Here is a 21,109-nt window from a genome sequence, read left to right on the forward strand (position 1 = left end):
GTCATCAGGAAGGTTCTCTCTCAGTACAACGGATAATCTCAATGACTTGAGTTCTGGTTGTGAATTCAGGCTACAAGGTAAGACTCTTCCCAGGGATTATTGTGAAGTGTGTAGAGACATTAATTGTCTGGTGTTATTTTACTAGTGAATGAAATGAAAACACTCAGATGTAACAGTCCATTTCCCCTGGGACAGCTACGTGACAGTTCAATCAAACAAAATGGTGCTAACTGGGTGTTGACGATAAAATTCAGAAACATATAGTTCATATATCGTATTATAGGATTTGTATATCTGGTTATTTTACCATTTGTAAAAATGTTAATGTGTCATAGTTCTGAATCATCTTTCAGAATATCAGAACATTTGTTGTTTTCATAATTACCGTGAGTTCCTGCTTCTTGTGTAATTTGGGGTGAAACCACTGAACATACTTCTCTTAACATTGTTATTATGAATTCAATTTAGTAATAGTATAATAATAGCATAGCTGTTGAACAAAGCAACACACTAGAATGAGTGAAATGATTAACAGAGAAAGTGAGAATTTATTATTATTATTGTATTGTTATTATCAATAGTTTCTCTACATGGAGAAGAGGTTAAACACATCAGTCACCACTACATGTTGATGTGATGCATTAAATCACCTGACTGTTTGGATGTGTCTGTTAGGAAATGTTTTAAAAGAGAATCATTTAACTTCAATAATTATTTGTCACTGTGTTAACCATAACCAACATGTTGGATCTCTGTTTAGGGGTCAGTGCTCTGAAATGAGTCTCTCTGGGGAGAAAGAGGAGGGGGTCCCTGTCTCTAAAATGAGTCTCTCTGGGGAGAAAGAGGAGGGGGTCCCTGCCTCTAAAATGAGTCTCTCTGGGGAGAAAGAGGAGGGGGTCCCTGTCTCTAAAATGAGTCTCTCTGGAGAACATGACACCAAAGCTAAGAGGTGAGATGATAATATTACTTAAGAACTTATATAGAGTTTATTTCTAAAACCTTATATCAACAACAACAAAATCGCATGTTATTTTTCATCAGAAACGATGTTATGGGGAACCTTCATGTGTCTGTAAAATATTGATGTTCTAAGATTTTAATTCATTGATTTGTGGATGAATTTTTGTTTTGCAAAAAACTATATTGCTGGAATGAAATGTTTGTAGCCAGTATATTTGACTGTTATATGTGGTTGTCTCACCAGCACACACACACACACACACACACACACACACACACACACACATCTTTGCCAGCATACACACATCTATATAATTTTTGCATGACACAATAATTTTTCCTACTCTTATTTATTGCCTAATATAATTATTAGGCAATAGGGGAATAACGGAATTCGTTAAGACACCAAAGTTTATTGTTCAATTTTCTTTTTTCTTTACGGTCAGGGACAGTATGAGTGTAGCCAGACCCTTTTCACTCGCTATCCTTGTTTCATTTTGTGGTTCACCGGATATGTCATCATCCTCGAGTCGTGTGACAGACGAACAACCTGCTAGCTAGTCAAATTAGTCAGGAACAGCGAGGTAAGCTACTGTTGACTAACCCCATTCTGTACAAATTTGTGTAACCGCAAATTCAAACGAGGCTGCAATGGAAACTAGTGTGACTGTCGCGACTGTGTTGGCATCAAAATCTGGGATGTTGAACAACGTTTCTATTCAAGCGTTGATTGACATGATAATGGTTTGATAGTATTGATTTGGCTGGAAAGAGGAGAAAGTGTGCTTTACAAGGGTATCCATATTAGAGTTGACCTGGAAGTATCAGTGTGGTGCCAGGGCAACAACCTCTCCCTCAATGTGAGCAAGACAAGGAGCTGATCGTGGACTACAGGAACAGGCCCCCATTAACATCAACGGGTCTGTAGTGGAGCTGGTCGAGAGTTTCAAGTTCCTTGAGGCCACATCACCAACAAACTAACATGGTCCAAACACACCAAGACAGTTGTGAAGAGGGCACAACAAAACCTTTTCCCCCTCAGGAGACTAAAAATATTTGTCATGGGTCCCCAGAACCTCAACAGTTCTGCAGCTGTACCATCGAGAGCATCCTGACCGGTTGCATCACTCCCTGGTATGGCAACTGCTCGGCATCTGACCGTAAGGCTCTACAGAGGGTAGTGCGTACGGCCCAGTACATCCCTGAGGCCAAGCTTCCTGCAATCCAGGACCTATATAATAGGTGGTGTCAGAGGAAAGCCCATAAAATTGTCAGAGACTCCAGTCACCCTCGTCATAGACTGTTTTCTCTGCTACCGCACGGCAAGCGGTACCGGAGCGCCAAGTCTAGGACCAAATGGCTCCCTAACAGCTTCTACCCCCAAAGTAGTAAGACTGCTGAACAATTAATCAAATGGCTCCCTAACAGCTTCTACCCCCCAAGTAGTAAGACTGCTGAACAATTAATCAAATGGCTCCCTAACAGCTTCTACCCCCAAGCAGTAAGACTGCTGGACAATTAATCAAATGGCTCCCTAACAGTTTCTACCCCCCAAGTAGTAAGACTGCTGAACAATTAATCAAATGGCTCCCTAACAGCTTGTACCCCCCAAGCAGTAAGAAAGGGACAGGACACAGCCCCCGCAGAAGTTCTCTGGCATTAGCAGTATGGAAAGGGACAGAACATAGCCCCCGCAGAAGTCCTCTTGCATTAGCAATATGGAAAGGGACAGAACACAGCCCCCACAGAAGTTCTCTTGCATTAGCAGTATGGAAAGGGACAGAACATAGCCCCCGCAGAAGTCCTCTTGCATTAGCAGTATGGAAAGGGACAGAACATAGCCCCCACAGAAGTCCTCTTGCATTAGCAGTATGGAAAGGGACAGAACATAGCCCCCGCAGAAGTTCTCTTGCATTAGCAGTATGGAAAGGGACAGAACATAGCCCCCACAGAAGTCCTCTTGCATTAGCAGTATGGAAAGGGACAGAACATAGCCCCCACAGAAGTCCTCTTGCATTAGCAGTATGGAAAGGGACAGAACATAGCCCCCGCAGAAGTCCTCTTGCATTAGCAGTATGGAAAGGGACAGAACACAGCCCCCGCAGAAGTCCTCTTGCATTAGCAGTATAGAAAGGGACAGAACATAGCCCCCGCAGAAGTCCTCTTGCATTAGCAGTATGGAAAGGGACAGAACACAGCCCCCGCAGAAGTCCTCTTGCATTAGCAGTATGGAAAGGGACAGGACACAGCCCCCGCAGAAGTTCTCTTGCATTAGCAGTATGGAAAGGGACAGGACACAGCCCCCGCAGAAGTCCTCTTGCATTAGCAGTATGGAAAGGGACAGAACATAGCCCCCGCAGAAGTTCTCTTGTGAGGGGGAGTGGTGGTGTAGCCAGGGAGAGAGAACTACACTAATCTTCTGAAATTTCATTCATGGTCTTATGCTGCCATCTATTTGAATTATTCAGTAACTGCAGTAGTACTGAATAATGGGTAATTCCTTACTAAAGTAGTAATTACTCAGAATTGAAAATGTTACATTTTATTTTTACCACAATCATAAAATAACCATGTTTAACATAACAAACAATGAAACTGACATAAACCAAAAACACCATACATTTAGTTCATTATATATATATAAAAAAAAATGATTTATTTAGATGGGTGACATTATCTGCCAAAGTAACAGCCCTGTAGACAAAGAAGAGCTCTCCAGTAGGTACCAAAACATTCAAGGATCATTTCCTGAAAAGTGAGGTTTCAAGTTTATCATCTTCCAAAGCAGAATTACTTTCCCATTGTTCCTCAACTGTAGTGTCTGATATAACATGTTGTAGCTCTGAGTCTCTACTTTAATCCACTGTAAAAAACACCATTCATAATGTTGCTACATAAGACTGTATCTAGCCAGTCAGTAACATTTGACTGTATAAAACCGAGCAGTACTTTTTATTTCTCTGAAAGTGAGGCAGACGTAACATTTTGCAATAAAACATGATTATTTGTCTCTCTGAAATGAAACCACCAAGTGATAGATTTCAAACAAACACATGTCTGTCATTAACCAATCACATGCCATGATTAGCTAGTAAAAAAAACACATCTATCAGTTTTATAATTTCTTTAAACAATAACATCTAATTTACCAACTTTTCTGAAAATGGATATATAGCGATTTGGAATGAAACTATTATTATGTTTCCCCATCTGAGCTCAGAGTAGATGAGAGATGTAATGTTTGTCTCTGTTGTGTTGAAGCCCAATCAAGCAGGAGAGACCAGCCTCCCCTGTACCCAGCTGTCTGTCCATGAAGAGTGACCAGTCTATGGATAAAATTATAGACTTCAGAGAGGGAGATTATTCTACTGAACAAAGGTAGGAAGAACTCACGAGTCATGGTCAGTGAGTTAAACACAGTCATTTCCCATCTCCCATATTCCCATTATCTGCCAAAGTAACAGCCCTGTAGACAAAGAAGAGCTCTCCAGTAGGTACCAAAACATTCAAGGATCATTTTCTGAAAAGTGAGGTTTCAAGTTTATCATCTTCCAAAGCAGAATTACTTTCCCATTGTTCCTCAACTGTAGTGTCTGATATAACATGTTGTAGCTCTGAGTCTCTACTTTAATCCACTGTAAAAAACACCATTCATAATGTTGCTACATAAGACTGTATCTAGCCAGTCAGTAACATTTGACTGTATAAAACCGAGCAGTACTTTTTATTTCTCTGAAAGTGAGGCAGACGTAACATTTTGCAATAAAACATGATTATTTGTCTCTCTGAAATGAAACCACCAAGTGATAGATTTCAAACAAACACATGTCTGTCATTAACCAATCACATGCCATGATTAGCTAGTAAAAAAAACACATCTATCAGTTTTATAATTTCTTTAAACAATAACATCTAATTTACCAACTTTTCTGAAAATGGATATATAGCGATTTGGAATGAAACTATTATTATGTTTCCCCATCTGAGCTCAGAGTAGATGAGAGATGTAATGTTTGTCTCTGTTGTGTTGAAGCCCAATCAAGCAGGAGAGACCAGCCTCCCCTGTACCCAGCTGTCTGTCCATGAAGAGTGACCGGTCTATGGATAAAATGATAGACTTCAGAGAGGGAGATTATTCTACTGAACAAAGGTAGGAAGAACTCACGGGTCATGGTCAGTGAGTTAAACACAGTCATTTCCCATCTCCCATATTCCCATTTATTCTTGTTGTTTTCAAAATCCATAGGCTAATGCTTTTTCCCATTTTCATAGTCCTAAAGCAATCTTAAACAAACACGATATTCCCTCCCTCCCTCCGTGTGTGTGTGTGTGTGTGTGTGTGTGTGTGTGTGTGTGTGTGTGTGTGTGTGTGTGTGTGTGTGTGTGTGTGTGTGTGTGTGTGTGTGTGTGTGTGTGTGTGTGTGTGTGTGTGTGTGTGTGTGTGTGTGTGTGTGTGTGTGTGTGTGTGTGTGTGCGTGCGTGTGTGCGTGTGTGTGCCCTCCCTGGTTGAGGAAATGTAATCTCATGTTTTGTCCACAGAACAGAACAGGAGACAACAGAGTCAGAGATTCTCAGTGGTCAGTCTTCCCAGAGTCATCAAACAGACCTGGCCTCTATATTCAGTGTATGTGGTCCTGTTATGTACATTTGTTTTTCTTTACCTCAAGTAAAGTTGATCTGTCAATCATTCATTAATGTGTTAATGAGAAAGTATTTCTTCTCTTGCTTAAATTATTTACTTAATTTATTTCAGTTGCTTGAAGAGAATTGTATGACATTTGTGAACAACGAGCTGAAGAGGTACAAGAGGATTCTTAGTCCAGAACTCCCAGAAGGCTTTGAGAGTCAGAAGCAGGATAAGGAAGTGGTGGATGCTGAAGATGAGAAGCAGGAGAGCAGTGCCAGAGAGGGAGCTCTGAAGATCACACTGCACGTCCTGAGGAAAATGAACCAGAAGGAGCTTGCTGACACACTGGAGAAAAGTAAGAGCTGTCTGCCTCATGTTGAATGCTGTTTTATAACAAACATTTAAAAGCTGAAACTAAAGTACAGCTAAAGTAGTTGTGTAACACAATTATATTGTAGAAGCCTTAACACAACACCTAGTGACCTCATCAAGTAGCAGCAGGGATGTGTTGATTAATTTAGACAGGAGAGACAGAGTAGAGAGAGAGAGACAGAGGAGAGAGAGAGAGACAGAGGAGAGAGAGAGAGACAGAGGAGAGAGAGAGAGGACAGACAGAGGAGAGCCAGAGTAGAGAGAGAGACAGAGGAGAGCCAGAGTAGAGAGAGAGACAGAGGAGAGAGAGAGAGACAGAGGAGAGAGAGGAGAACCAGAGGAGAGAGAGAGAGACAGAGGAGAGAGAGGAGAACCAGAGGAGAGAGAGAGGACAGACAGATGAGAGACAGAGGAGAGACAGAGGAGAGAGAGAGGAGAGACAGAGGAGAGACAGAGTAGAGAGAGAGAGACAGAGGAGAGAGAGAGAGAGAGACAGAGGAGAGACAGAGGAGAGAGAGAGGAGAACCAGAGGAGAGAGAGAGGACAGACAGATGAGAGACAGAGTAGAGAGAGAGAGAGAGAGAGAGAGAGAGACAGAGGAGAGAGAGAGAGACAGAGGAGAGAGAGAGAAAGACAGTGATAGAGAGAGAGAGAGAAAGACAGTGATAGAGAGACAACATTAATGATACCGTCTGCAATATGAATAATAATAATATAATCAGTCACTCCAGTGTGTAATGCATTATGAAATCATGTACACATTAATACAGGCAGTTAAGAGAATAATGTATTATAATGTACACCTTATAACACAGTCCTACAGTATTAAAACAGACGTAACATTAATATCCTCTGTGTTATTTCTTCATTCAGATGAGCTTGCTGTGATTTGCCAACGTGAACTCAAATCTAATCTAGAGAAGAAGTTTCAATGTGTATTTGAGGGGATCGCTAAACAAGGAAACCCAACACTTCTCAATAAGATCTACACAGAGCTCTACATCACAGAGGGTGGAACAGGAGAGGTCAATAATGAACATGAGCTGAGACAGATTGAGACAACAACCAGGAAACAAGCAAGACCAGAGACTGCAATCAAATGTAATGACATCTTCAAACCCTTAACTGGACAAGACAAACTTATCAGAACTGTGCTGACAAAGGGAGTCGCTGGCATTGGAAAAACAGTCTCTGTGCAGAAGTTCATTCTGGACTGGGCTGAAGGAAAAGCAAATCAGGACGTCCAATTTGTATTTTCATTCCCTTTTCGGGAGCTGAATTTGATGAAAGAGGACAAACACACTTTGATTGAACTTCTCAATCACTTCTCAATGGAAACCAAACAATCAAGAATCTCCAACTACGACAAGTACAAAGTTCTGTTCATCTTTGATGGTCTGGATGAGTGCCGACTGCCCCTAGACTTCCAGAACAACAAGATCTGTTGGGACGTCACAGAGTCAACCTCAGTGGATGTTCTGCTGACAAATCTCATCAAGGGAAATCTGCTTCCCTCTGCTCTCCTCTGGATAACTACTCGACCTGCAGCAGCCAATCAGATCCCCCCTGAGTGTGTTGACCAGGTGACAGAGGTACGAGGGTTCAATGACCCACAGAAGGAGGAGTACTTCAGGAGAAGATTCAGTGATGAGGACCTGGCCAGCAGAATCATCTCACACATAAAGACATCAAAGAGCCTCCACATCATGTGCCACATTCCAGTCTTCTGTTGGATTTCTGCAACAGTCCTTGAAGACATACTGAAACATAAGAGAGAAGAGATGCCCAAGACTCTGACTGAGATGTACACACACCTTGTGGTGTTTCATACCAAACAGAAGAATGAAAAGTATCTTGGGAAAGAAGAGAGGGGTCCAGACTGGAATAAAGAGAGCATTTTGTCACTGGGAAAAATGGCTTTTCAACAGCTTGTGAAGGGCAATCTGATTTTCTATGAAGAAGACCTGAAAGAGTCTGGCATTGATGTCAATGAAGCCTCAGTGTACTCAGGATTGTGCACACAGCTCTTTAAAGAGGAATGTGGGCTGTACCAGGACAAGGTGTACTGCTTCGTGCATCTGAGCATTCAGGAGTTTCTGGCTGCTGTATATGTGTTCCTCTCATTCAGCAACAACAATGACAATCTAATGGCCGAACCTCAAACAACATCCAGCAACGATTGTCTACTGAAGACAGAAGTTACTGTCTACAAGAGCGCTGTGGATAAAGCCTTACAAAGTGAGACGGGAAACCTGGACCTTTTCCTCCGCTTCCTTCTGGGCCTCTCACTGGAGTCCAATCAGAAGCACTTACGAGGTCTACTGACAACGATAGGAAGCAGTTCACAGAGCCATGAAGAAACAGTCAAGTACATCAAGGAGAAGATCAGGGAGAATCCCTCTCCAGAGAGGAGCATCAATCTGTTCCACTGTCTGAATGAACTGAATGACCATTCTCTAGTGGAGGAGATCCAAAGATACCTGAGATCAGGAAGTGTCTCCAGTGATGAACTCTTACCTTCACAGTGGTCAGCTCTGGTCTTTGTGTTGCTGACTTCAGAAAAGGAGCTGGATGTGTTTGACCTGAAGAAATACTCCAGATCAGAGGAAGGTCTTCTGAGGCTGCTGCCAGTGGTCAAAGTCTCCAGAGCTGCTCTGTGAGTAAATACAAATACATTTAAGTACTAATCATCAGGAAGAAATATTCACTTTATTCAGAAAAATATATTGAATCAATGCATTGGTGTTCAGTATAATAATGGTAGTATCATCTGTTTATATGAGTTACATTGTATAACAATACTGCAATTTAGGGAGACGGAAGGTAAATCTATATGTTGTTTGGTAGAATAAACCTAATGCATCTGTCATTGTCCTTCTACACTACTGGTTTTAAATTAACAGTGTGTTTGTGAAATCATGATGATCTCTTTATCAGGCTGTCAGGCTGTGGAGTCACAGAGGAAGGCTGTGCTTCTCTGGTCTCAGCTCTGAAGTCAAACCCCTCACACCTGAGAGAGCTGGATCTGAGTAACAATGACCTGAAGGATTCAGGAGTGAAGCTGCTCTCTGCTGGACTGGGGAATCCCCACTGTAAACTGGAGACTCTGAGGTCAGTATTCCTGTAGTTGGTCAACAAGTGATAACTGTTCACCAGATCCACATGTGTTTACCAGGCACACATAGTCCACACCATATGTGTTTGGACAGTGAAGCTTACAGGTTTAAATTTGTCTCAATGCTCCAGCATTTAGGATTTGAGATATTATGTTTCATATTAGGCGGCAGTACAGAATGTCTCCTTTGTTTTTAAGGTACTCATAAAAATATGTTTTAGCTTTTAGAAAAGAAACCACTTCATGGACCTAGTTCTCCCATTTGAAGAAGTACTCAAAGTGTATTTTTTAAAGCATCAGAGGTGAAGGTCTGGTCAGTCTACTCAGATATTTGTACAATACATTTCTCTCTCTTCAAGCAATATTATGATCATTTCTAATAATGATACATTCATTAATTTATGAATAGATATGGCAGGTTTCAGGACACTGATGTATCTGAATATGTTGAGAAATATATACTGCCACTATTTTCACTACCAAAGAATAGCAGTGTGGTTTTAATATGATTTTACTATTTGCAGGCTGTCAGGCTGTCAAGTCACAGAGGAAGGCTGTGCTTCTCTGGTCTCAGCTCTGAAGGCAAATCCCTCACACCCAAGAGAGATGGATCTGAGTAACAATGACCTGAAGGATTCAGGAGTGAAGCTGCTCTCTGCTGGACTGGGGAATCCCCACTGTAAACTGGAGACTCTGAGGTCAGTATTCCTGTAGTTGGTCAACAAGTGATAACTGTTCACCAGATCCACAAGTGTTTACCAGACACATAGTCCACATCATATGTGTGTTTACAGTGAAGTTTACAGTTTTAAATTTGGTGCTATGCTCCAGCATTTAGGATTTGAGATCAAATGTTTCACATTAGACGACAGTACAGAATGTCACCTTTTAATTAGAGGTTAATGGTGAGAGGTTAGAATGTCACCTTTAATTAGACACCTTTAATTAGTACAGAAATGGTGAGAGGTTAGAATGTCACCTTTTAATTAGAGGTTAATGGTGAGAGGTTAGAATGTCACCTTTAATTAGAGGTTAATGGTGAGAGGTTAGAATGTCACCTTTAATTAGAGGTTAATGGTGAGAGGTTAGAATGTCACCTTTAATTAGAGGTTAATGGTGAGAGGTTAGAATGTCACCTTTAATTAGAGGTTAATGGTGAGAGGTTAGAATGTCACCTTTAATTAGAGGTTAATGGTGAGAGGTTAGAATGTCACCTTTAATTAGAGGTTAATGGTGAGAGGTTAGAATGTCACCTTTAATTAGAGGTTAATGGTGAGAGGTTTAGAATGTCACTTTTAATTAGAGGTTAATGGTGAGAGGTTAGAATGTCACCTTTAATTAGAGGTTAATGGTGAGAGGTTAGAATGTCACCTTTAATTAGAGGTTAATGGTGAGAGGTTAGAATGTCACCTTTAATTAGAGGTTAATGGTGAGAGGTTAGAATGTCACCTTTAATTAGAGGTTAATGGTGAGAGGTTAGAATGTCACCTTTAATTAGAGGTTAATGGTGAGAGGTTAGAATGTCACCTTTAATTAGAGGTTAATGGTGAGAGGTTAGAATGTCACCTTTAATTAGAGGTTAATGGTGAGAGGTTAGAATGTCACCTTTAATTAGAGGTTAATGGTGAGAGGTTAGAATGTCACCTTTAATTAGAGGTTAATGGTGAGAGGTTAGAATGTCACCTTTAATTAGAGGTTAATGGTGAGAGGTTAGAATGTCACCTTTTAATTAGAGGTTAATGGTGAGAGGTTAGAATGTCACCTTTAATTAGAGGTTAATGGTGAGAGGTTAGAATGTCACCTTTAATTAGAGGTTAATGGTGAGAGGTTAGAATGTCTTGTTGTAGCCTCTGTAACTCTCTCACTCGTTATTATTAATGATTAACTCATGATCTTTCTCAAGTCACAGGCTTGATGTAGTCATTGCGTTCCAAGAATATGGGACCAAATACAATTATTTTGACTACTTGAATACACTATAAGTGAATTGGTCAGAATACTTATGACTTCTTCAAATAGGGGGACTAGATACATAAAGTGCTTTCATTTATAAACTGTGAAACAGATATGTATGAAAATAGCCTCAAATTAAAGGTGACATTATATACTGTCACCTCATGTGAAACATTAGACCTCAAATCCAAAATGTTGGAGTACAGATCCACATTTAAAATGTTATCTTCACTGTCAAAATAGATATGTACTGAGTATACAGTCCACACCAATCTAAATCTGATACCTCACTGTCTGTCTTTTAACCGATACTGCTTTTTAAACTGGTCTGGTCAGTCTACTCAAATATGTGAATGTTAGGAATTTTATGAATAATGACTAAACAATATTTACATTTAAATAGAACTATAACTAATTAAACTCTACCCTGTTTTACAATATCTGATTAATAATGTTAGTTCCTAAGAAAGAGGTTATGTAGCATGGATATTGGGTAATTGGAAATGATAACCTTTGTGTAGGAAGGAATGTATGTGTGTGTGTCTAAAGTAAGCAAAGAGGGTCATTAACCTATGTTTGAACCAACTCAGCTATAACTCTGTGGCGATCAAATAAGACAGCGAGAGCCCCTCCAGGTTTTCCTTATCTGGAACTGTCTGCTAAGTGGTAATAAACTATGGTGAGACTTCAGGAGTTAATCAAGATATAGTGTGTCAGGTATTTGCGCTAGGGATTTGGAATTAAATGTTGAACCTGCTTTGTCTTGGTCTAGAGGAGGAGATACATTTTATAACCTATGACGTCATATGTGATATATAAGCTGTTGTACATGGTTCTATGATCAGCGCTCTCGAGAATAAATGCTATTGGCTAATTTTGATAGACTGGTCTCTGTCTATTTTATGCAAATGACGATCTTACAAATTCTTAGAAACAGACAGAGTGATTTAAATTGAATTGGTTAATGAATATATATAGGAATTGTTAAATTCCTTTGACAGTGAACTACACATTTTTCTCTCTTCAAGCAATATTATGATCATTTCTAATAATGATACATTCATTTCTGAATAGATATGGCAGGTTTCAGGACACTGATATCTGAATGTGTTGAAAAAATATGCTGCCACTATTTTCAACACCAAAGAATAGCAGTGTGTTTTTAATATGATTTTACTCTTTGCAGGCTGTCAGGCTGTCTAGTCACAGAGGAAGGCTGTGCTTCTCTGGTCTCAGCTCTGAAGTCAAACTCCTCACACCTGAGAGAGCTGGATCTGAGTAACAATGACCTGAAGGATTCAGGAGTGGAGCTGCTCTCTGCTGGACTGGGGAATCCCTACTGTAAACTGGAGACTCTGAGGTCAGTGTTACTGTATTTGGTCAACAAGAGGGGAGATCAAGCTGATCCTAACTGTTATAGGCCTATTTCTATTTTGCTCTGTTCATCAAAACTGTTGGAAAAACTTGTCAGTAATCAACTTACTGGCTTTCTTGATGTCTATAGTATTCTCTCTGGAATGCAATCTAGTTTCTACTCAGGTTATGGATTTGTTACTCCAACCTTCCTTAAAGGACCTCAATGATGTCACCAATGGCCCTGATTAATAACAATGTTGTGATGCTATTTTTATTGTCTTGCCCAAAGCTTTTGATACGGTAGACCATTCCATTCTTGGGGGCCGGCTAAGGAGTATCTCTGAGGGTTCTTTGGCCTGGTTTGCTGACAACATCTCTCAGAGTGCAGTGTATAAAGTCAGAAAGAGGCTTGATCCTAGACCCCACGCTCTTCTCAATTTACATCAACAACATAGCTCAGGCAGTAGGAATCTCTCTCATCCATGTATATGCTCTATATACAGTCTTATACTCAGCTGGCCCCTCACCAGATTTTGTGTGAAACGCTCTACAACAATGCTTTCTTAGTGTTTAACGAGCTTTCTCTGTCCATAATGTTGTTCTGAACACCTCATGTGGTTTGGTAAGAAGAATGCCCCTCACCCCACAGGTGTAATTACTACCTCTGAGAAGAATGCCCCTCACCCCACAGGTGTAATTACTACCTCTGAGGATTTAGAGCTTGAGGTAGCCACATCATACAAGTACTTGGGAGTATGGCTAGACAGTAAACTGTCCTCTCAGCACATATCTCAGCACATATCAAAGCTGCAGGCTAAAGTTACATCTAGACCAATAACGTTTCTACCATGTTTTGTGCTGCTACCATGTTGTGCTGCTGCCATGGTGTGTTGCTACTATGTTGTTGTCATGTTGTGTTGCTACCATGCTGTGTTGTCATGTGTTGCTGCCTTGCTATGTTGTTGTCTTAGGTCTCTCTTTATGTAGTGTTGCGTTGTCTCTCTTGTCATGATGTGTGTTTGGTGCTATATTTATATTTATTTTTAATCCCAGCCCCGTCCCCGCAGGAGGCCTTTTGCCTTTTAGTAGGCCGTCTTTGTAAATAAGATTTTGTTCTTAATAACTGACTTGTCTTGTTAACCTTTTGCGTGTAGGGGGCAGTATTTTCGTTTTGGGCTAAAAAAACATACCCATTTGAAACTGCCTATTGCTCAGCCCCAGTGTTGCAGTGTCTCCCTTTTCCTGATGTATGTTTGTCTTATATACATATATATATATATATATATATATATATATATATATCTATTGTTTTTAATTTTAAAAATAATAATAATTTAATCCCAGCCCTCGTCCCTGCAGGAGGCCTTTTGCCTTTTGGTAGGCCGTCGTTGTAAATAAGAGTTGATTTGCCGAGTTAAATAAAAGTGAGAACTGTTCACCAGATCCAGATGTGTTTACCTGGAACACATAGTCCACAGCATATATGTTTGCAAAATGCTCCAGCATTTTGGATTTGAGATCAAATGTTTAATTTTAGGCAACAGTATATAATGTCACCTTTTATTTTAGGATATTTCATACCTTCAATCTGTGTTACTGTTTAGAAATGAAAGCACTTTGTGTCTAGTTTCCCATTTGAAAAATGTAATAATTTGGACCCACAGTGATCACATCAACCTTGTGACTCTACACACTTGTTGAATGCATTTGTGGTTTGCTTTGGTTGTGTTGTGGATTATGTTTTTCAAATAGAAACTAAATGGTGAATAATGTCCTGTCATTTTGGAGTCACTTCACTTGTATTGTCAGTAAGAGTAGATGATGTTTCTGAACACTTCTACATTGATGTGGATGCTATGATGATTATGAATGAATTGTGAATGATGATGAATGAGAAAGTTACTGAGGCACAAAGATCAAACCCCCTCTGTTATTGATAAATTATTTATTTAACTAGGTAAGTCAGTTAAGAACAAATTCTTATTTTTAATGACGGCCTGGGTTTTTAATGACGGCCTAGGAACAGTGGGTTAACTGCCTGTTCAGGGGCAGAACGACAGATTTGTACCTTGTCAGCTCAGGGGATTTGAATTTGCAACCTTTTGGTTAGTAGTCCAACACTCTAACCACTAGGCTACCCTGCCTCCTCTACACTCTAACCACTAGGCTACCCTGCCACCTCTACACTCTAACCACTAGGCTACCCTGCCACCTCTACACTCTAACCACTAGGCTACCCTGCCACCCCAAATGGTAATGGTGAGAGGTTAGCATGTTTTGTTGTAGCCTCTGTAACTTTCTTATTCATCATTTCTCATGACTGATTCATGAATTTTCTTAATCAGGGAATCATCATGATTCATTTGGTAGTGTTTAGAAACATTATCTACATGTTATCTACTCACTTAGACAGAAGATTAATCCAGTCACCATCCACCATTTAGTTATTATTGGGCAAAACACAACCCCAAACACAACCCAAAACACAACCCCAAACACAACCCCAAACACAACCCAAAACACAACCCAAAACACAACCCCAAACACAACCCCAAACACAACCCCAAACACAACCCCAAACACAACCCAAAACACAACCCCAAACACAACCCAAAACACAACCCCAAACACAACCCCAAACACAACACCAAAACACAACCCCAAACACAACCCCAAACACAACCCCAAACACAACCCCAAAACACAACCCCAAACACAACCCCAAACACAACCCCAAAAACAACCCCAAACACAACCCAAAACACAACCCCAAACACAACCCAAAACACAACCCCAAACACAACCCCAAACACAACCCCAAACACAACCCAAAACACAACCCCAAACACAACCCAAAACACAACCCAAAACACAACCCCAAACACAACCCCAAACACAACCCCAAAACACAACCCCAAAACACAACCCCAAAACACAACCCCAAAACACAACCCCAAACACAACCCCAAAACACAACCAAAACACAACCAAAATGCAAAATCAACCAACGAGTTTAAATACTAAACGTTTTACAACTTTAATACATGAAAAGTGAATTGGTCAGAAAACATAACTTCTTCAAATAGGGGGATTAGTAATATGATATGATTTGACTCTTTGCAGGCTGTCAGGCTGTCTAGTCACAGAGGAAGGATGTGCTTCTCTGGTCTCAGCACTGAGGTCAAACCCCTCACACCTGAGAGAGCTGGACCTGAGCTACAATCACCCAGGAGACTCAGGAGTCAGACTGCTCTCTGCTGGACTGGAGGATCCACACTGCAGACTGGAGAAACTCAAGTATGTAGAGGGTTTATGTCAATGTTCATATCAGACATGTTTGAGTAATCAGGCTAGTTAAGGCAAACATTCTTACCACCACGTGGACAAAGTGTGAGTGAGTGAGTGAGTGAGTGAGTGAGTGAGTGAGTGAGTGAGTGAGTGAGTGAGTGAGTGAGTGAGTGAGTGAGTGAGTGAGTGAGTTCACGTGTATCCCTCAATGACTGTCTGTTCTTCTGCTTACCGCTACAGTGTGGAACATGGTGGAGAGTACACAATGAAACCTGGGCTTAGAAAATGTGAGTGTTGACTACTGTGAAGAATATGACTAAGAATAAGTCTTAATTCAAGTTAAGTCAAAGACCACCATCATTAATTACTTGGACATATTAAATATCAGCTGTAGTTCTACAGAATCAGAAATCAGGGACACCAAAGTTTAGAAAGAGTTGCTTTGACAATGTGTGTGTCTGTGTATGTGTGTGGCGTGTTCGTGTTACATTAGAAATGTGTAAGTGTTCATGCATGCATCCTGGTGTGTGTGTGTGTGTGTGTGTGTGTGTGTGTGTGTGTGTGTGTGTGCGTGTGTGTGTGTGTGTGTGTGTGTGTGTGTGTGTGTGTGTGTGTGTGTGTGTGTGTGTGTGTGTGTGTGTGTGTGTGTGTGTGTGTGTAATTAATGGGAATAAGTGTGTTTTATATTACCATACAGTATAACAGTTGATCAATCAAAAGTCTCAAGTTACCTTAACATCTCCTTTTGATACCTAGAAACATCTACATTAAATTAATTTGTGAAAGGTGACTTAACATTCTAATGTGGCCTCCCAGGTGGCACAGCTGGCGCTGCAGTACAGCCCTTAACCACTGTGCCATCAGAGACTCTGGGTTCGCGCCCAGGCTCTGCCTGTAACCGGCCGCGACCGGGAGGTCAGTGGGGCGATGCACAATTGGCCTAGCGTCGTCCGGGTTAGGGAGGTGCGGCTGGCTTCCGGGTTGGATGCGCGCTGTGTTAAGAAGCAGTACGGCTGGTTGGGTTGTGTATCGGAGGACGCATGACCTTCAACCTTCGTCTCTCCCGAGCCGTACGGGAGTTGTAGCGATGAGACAAGATAGTAGCTACTAAACAATTTATACCACGAAATTGGAGAGAAAGAGGGGGTAAATAAATAAATAAAAAACATTCTAATGTGAATGATGATGATTTCTAATATTGTGTCTGGTTTCATCCATCAGATGTCTGTGATCTCACACTGGACCCAAACACAGTAAACAGACTCCTCTCTCTGTCTGAGGAGAACAGAAAGGTGACATGTGGGAGAAAGAGGCAGCCGTATCCTGATCACCCAGAGAGATTTGAGGTCTGTAGACAGGTGCTGTGTAGAGAGCGTCTGACTGGGCGCTGTTACTGGGAGGTAGAGTGGAGTGGGGGATGGCCGGTTATAGGAGTGACATATAAAGGAATCAACAGGAGAGGAGGGGGTAAGGACTGTGGACTTGGATGGAATGACAAGTCCTGGAGTCTGTTCTGCTCTGACAACAGTTACACTGCCAGGCACAATTGTAATACCACTCTCATAGACGTCCCTTCCTCCAGCTCCCACAGAGTAGGAGTGTATCTGGACTGGCCAGCCGGCACTCTGTCCTTCTACAGAGTCTCCTCTGACACACTGACCCACCTGAACACATTCTACACCACATTCACTGAGCCCCTCTTTCCAGGGTTTTGGGTTTATGATGACTCTTCAGTGTCCCTAATCAAACACAACACAATATTTTAATAAAATATCAAATAAGAATATAAATAGATAAATATATAACTCTGTGTCACACACACTGGAAACACACACACACACACTGGACACACACACTGGACACCCATACTGGACACACACTGGACACACACAGACACAAACTGGACACACACACGAAAACACACTGGGGACACACACACACAGGACACCCACACACACACACACACACAAGAAGCACACACACACACACACACACTGGACACACACACTGGACATAAACTGGACACACACCCGACACACACACACTGGACGGACACACACACTGGACACACACACACACACACAAACAGACACTGGACACCCACACAGGACACACACACACCTTGTACACACACACATACACTGAATACACACACACACCAGTTTGGGCCAGTTTATTCCTGTAAATACACTGAACAAAAATATAAAGTCAACATGTAAAGTGTTGGTCCCATGTTTCATTCCTCTGAAATAAAAGATCCCTGAAATGTTCCATACACACAAAAAGCTGACATGTTTTACATCCCTGTTAGTGAGCATTTCTCATTTGCCAAGTTAATCCATCCACCTGACCACTGTGGCATATGAAGAAGCTGTTGTCATGTTTGCTGATGTAAACGTTGTGAACAGAGTGGCTCATGGTGGTGGAGGGGTTATGGTATGGTGTTTGCTGATGTCAACGTTGTGAACAGAGGTCCCCATGGTGACGGTGGGGTTATGGTATGGTGTTTGCTGATGTCAACGTTGTGAACAGGGGTCCCCATGGTGGTGGAGGGGTTATGGTATGGTGTTTGCTGATGTCAACGTTGTGAACAGGGGTCCCCATGGTGGTGGAGGGGTTATGGTATGGTGTTTGCTGATGTCAACGTTGTGAACAGAGTGGCTCATGGTGACGGAGGGGTTATGGTATGGTGTTTGCTGATGTCAACGTTGTGAACAGAATGGCCCCATGGTGGTGGAGGGGTTATGGTATGGTGTTTGCTGATGTAAACGTTGTGAACAGAGTGGCCCATGGTGGTGGAGGGGTTATGGTATGGTGTTTGCTGATGTAAACGTTGTGAACAGAGTGGCCCATGGTGGCAGTGAGGTTATGATATGGGGAATCATAAACCACGGACAATGAACACAATCGCAATTTATATGCACAGAGATACCATGATGAGAACCCATTATCGTATCATTCCTCCGCCTCCATCACCTCATGTGTCAGCATGATAATGCACGGCCCGATCGATGTCGCAAGGATCTATACACAATTCCTGGAAGCTGAAAAAATGTAATATATTTTCCAAGGCCTGAGAACTCACCAGATATGTCAGCCGTTGAGCATGTTTGGGATGCTCTGGACAGACGTGTACGACAGCGTGTTCCAGGTCCTGACAATATCCAGCAACTTTGCACAGCCATTGAAGAGGAGTGGGACAGCGTTCCACAGGCCACAACCAACAGCCTGATCAACTCTATGTGAAGGAGGTGTGTCGCAATGCATGAGGCAAATGATGATCACACCAGATACTGACTGGTTTTCTGATCCACAATCCTACTTGTTTACTAAGGTATCTGTGACCAATAGATGCATGTCTGTATTCCCAGTCATGTTAAATTCGTAGATTAAGGCCTAATGAATTTATTTTAAATTGAATGTAACTCAGTAAAATCTTTGAAATTGTTGCCTGTTGCGTTTAGATTTTAGATCAGTATAATACAAATGAGCAGTTTAAAATGTTTTATGTTTATGATGTTAGTAACACTAAGTAATTCCATACTTTCACTAAAGATATAAAGTCACTTTATATTGACAGATGCCTCATGTCAATGTTCTGGATTTTGATGAAAGGAAATTCCATATAACTGGACAGGACTTTGTTATGGCATCTTCTGATTGGGTGTCTCAGGTCAGGACTTTGTTATGCCATCTTCTGATTGGGTGTCTCAGATCAGGACTTTGTTATGCCATCTTCTGATTGGGTGTCTCAGGTCAGGACTTTGTTATGGCATCTTCTGATTGGGTGTCTCAGGTCAGGACTTTGTTATGCCATCTTCTGATTGGGTGTCTCAGATCAGGACTTTGTTATGCCATCTTCTGATTGGGTGTCTCAGGTCAGGACTGAGCCATGATCAGAATGTGTCTGTGTCTATTTCCAGCCCTGCCATTTCTACATGTCCTGATCTAGTGTTTGACCCCTGACCTCCTCACACTGTCTCAATGTCCATGTGTTATAATGGACCTTATGCTTGTTATGTCACCTCTGTAACCAGGTATCAAACATACTGACCTTTCTGACCCTGTCCCATGGTCCTACTTCACTGTGTTATAATGGACCTTATGCTTGTTATGTCACCTCTGTAACCAGTTAAGAAACATAATGACCTTTCTGACTCTATCCCATGGCCCTACTTCACTGTGTTATAATGGACCTTATGCTTGTTATGTCACCTCTGTAACCAGTTAAGAAACATAATGACCTTTCTGACTCTATCCCATGGCCCTACTTCACTGTGTTATAATGGACCTTATGCTTGTTATGTCACCTCTGTAACCAGTTAAGAAACATAATGACCTTTCTGACTCTATCCCATGGCCCTACTTCACTGTGTTATAATGGACCTTATGCTTGTTATGTCACCTCTGTAACCAGTTAAGAAACATAATGACCTTTCTGACTCTATCCCATGGTCCTACTTCACTGTGTTATAATGGACCTTATGCTTGTTATGTCACCTCTGTAACCAGGTATCAAACATACTGACCTTTCTGACTCTATCCCATGGCCCTACTTCACTGTGTTATAATGGACCTTATGCTTGTTATGTCACCTCTGTAACCAGTTAAGAAACATAATGACCTTTCTGACCCTGTCCCATGGTCCTACTTTCTAGAACTGAACATTTCAATTCCTCTATGAGTTTGTTTCTTGTCCATTTACTTATTTATTTATGTATTTGTTGTATATTGGGGTTGTGCTGCAGAGCATCATGGGAGTTTGTATGTGTTGAGATGATCACGTTCCAGATAAATGGTTGAACTGATTCCTGTCTCATCATTATTGAATTGTTATACAGACGTGGTTATGAAACCCACCAGACATAACAACAGATTGGTAATGAGTAAGTCTGAATCTACAGGAACTATTCTGTCTGGAAGAAGTCTGTTGTTACTACTGTTTAAGCTGTTATTTTCTGTGGTTCAGTCCAGGATAATGTTAGCTCAGTGTACTACTAGCAGAGGCCAGGGCATAGTGGAGCTATCTAAGAGAGTTAACATCGTCATGGACGGCAGAAAAGGACTCGAGATGGATGTCAGAAGGAGAAAACAGCTTAATTTACAAAGGAAGGAATATTATTGGACATTTTGATGAAAGTATTGAGCAGTGGAGCTCATATACAGAACGGTTTGAATATTTAGTTCTTGTAAATGACATTGATCAGGACAACATTGTGCCTACATGTTTTAGTATAACGGGGCCAAAGACACATCATTTACTAGACAGCCTGCTACCAGGAGGGGTTGGAGGGTGGGTTGGGGTAGTACCAGGAGGGGTTGGAGGGTGGGTTGGGGTGGTACCAGGAGGGGTTGGAGGGTGGGTTGGGGTGGTACCAGGAGGGGTTGGAGGGTGGGTTGGGGTGGTACCAGGAGGGGTTGGAGGGTGGGTTGGGGTG

The 21,109-nt window shown here is 41.5% G+C and overlaps 1 protein-coding gene across 24 annotated transcripts in view; it reads left to right on the forward strand.

The window, feature by feature from the left end:
• The window catches only part of LOC118382873 (NACHT, LRR and PYD domains-containing protein 12-like), a 38,439-nt gene continuing 17,330 nt past the window's right edge, over positions 1-21,109 (forward strand). For 3 of the 24 annotated variants that reach the window (XM_052519910.1, XM_052519914.1, XM_052519918.1), the window contains exons 1-10: positions 1-77; positions 761-949; positions 4,222-4,338; positions 4,994-5,110; positions 5,500-5,584; positions 5,714-5,942; positions 6,833-8,615; positions 8,897-9,070; positions 12,214-12,387; positions 15,507-15,680. In XM_052519910.1, coding sequence (XP_052375870.1) covers positions 777-949; positions 4,222-4,338; positions 4,994-5,110; positions 5,500-5,584; positions 5,714-5,942; positions 6,833-8,615; positions 8,897-9,070; positions 12,214-12,387; positions 15,507-15,680 — 3,026 coding nt within the window. In that variant the 5' untranslated portion in view covers positions 1-77; positions 761-776. Of the gene's footprint in view, positions 78-760; positions 950-4,221; positions 4,339-4,993; positions 5,111-5,499; positions 5,585-5,713; positions 5,943-6,832; positions 8,616-8,896; positions 9,071-12,213; positions 12,388-15,506; positions 15,681-15,911; positions 15,959-16,892; positions 20,480-21,109 lie in introns of those variants that run through there. The other 21 variants (XR_008137949.1, XR_008137944.1, XR_008137945.1 and 18 more) reach the window with 21 other exon arrangements.

The sequence above is a fragment of the Oncorhynchus keta genome, chromosome 5, assembly GCF_023373465.1.
Source record: "Oncorhynchus keta strain PuntledgeMale-10-30-2019 chromosome 5, Oket_V2, whole genome shotgun sequence".
In the NCBI taxonomy this organism is placed as follows: Eukaryota; Metazoa; Chordata; class Actinopteri; order Salmoniformes; family Salmonidae; genus Oncorhynchus; species Oncorhynchus keta.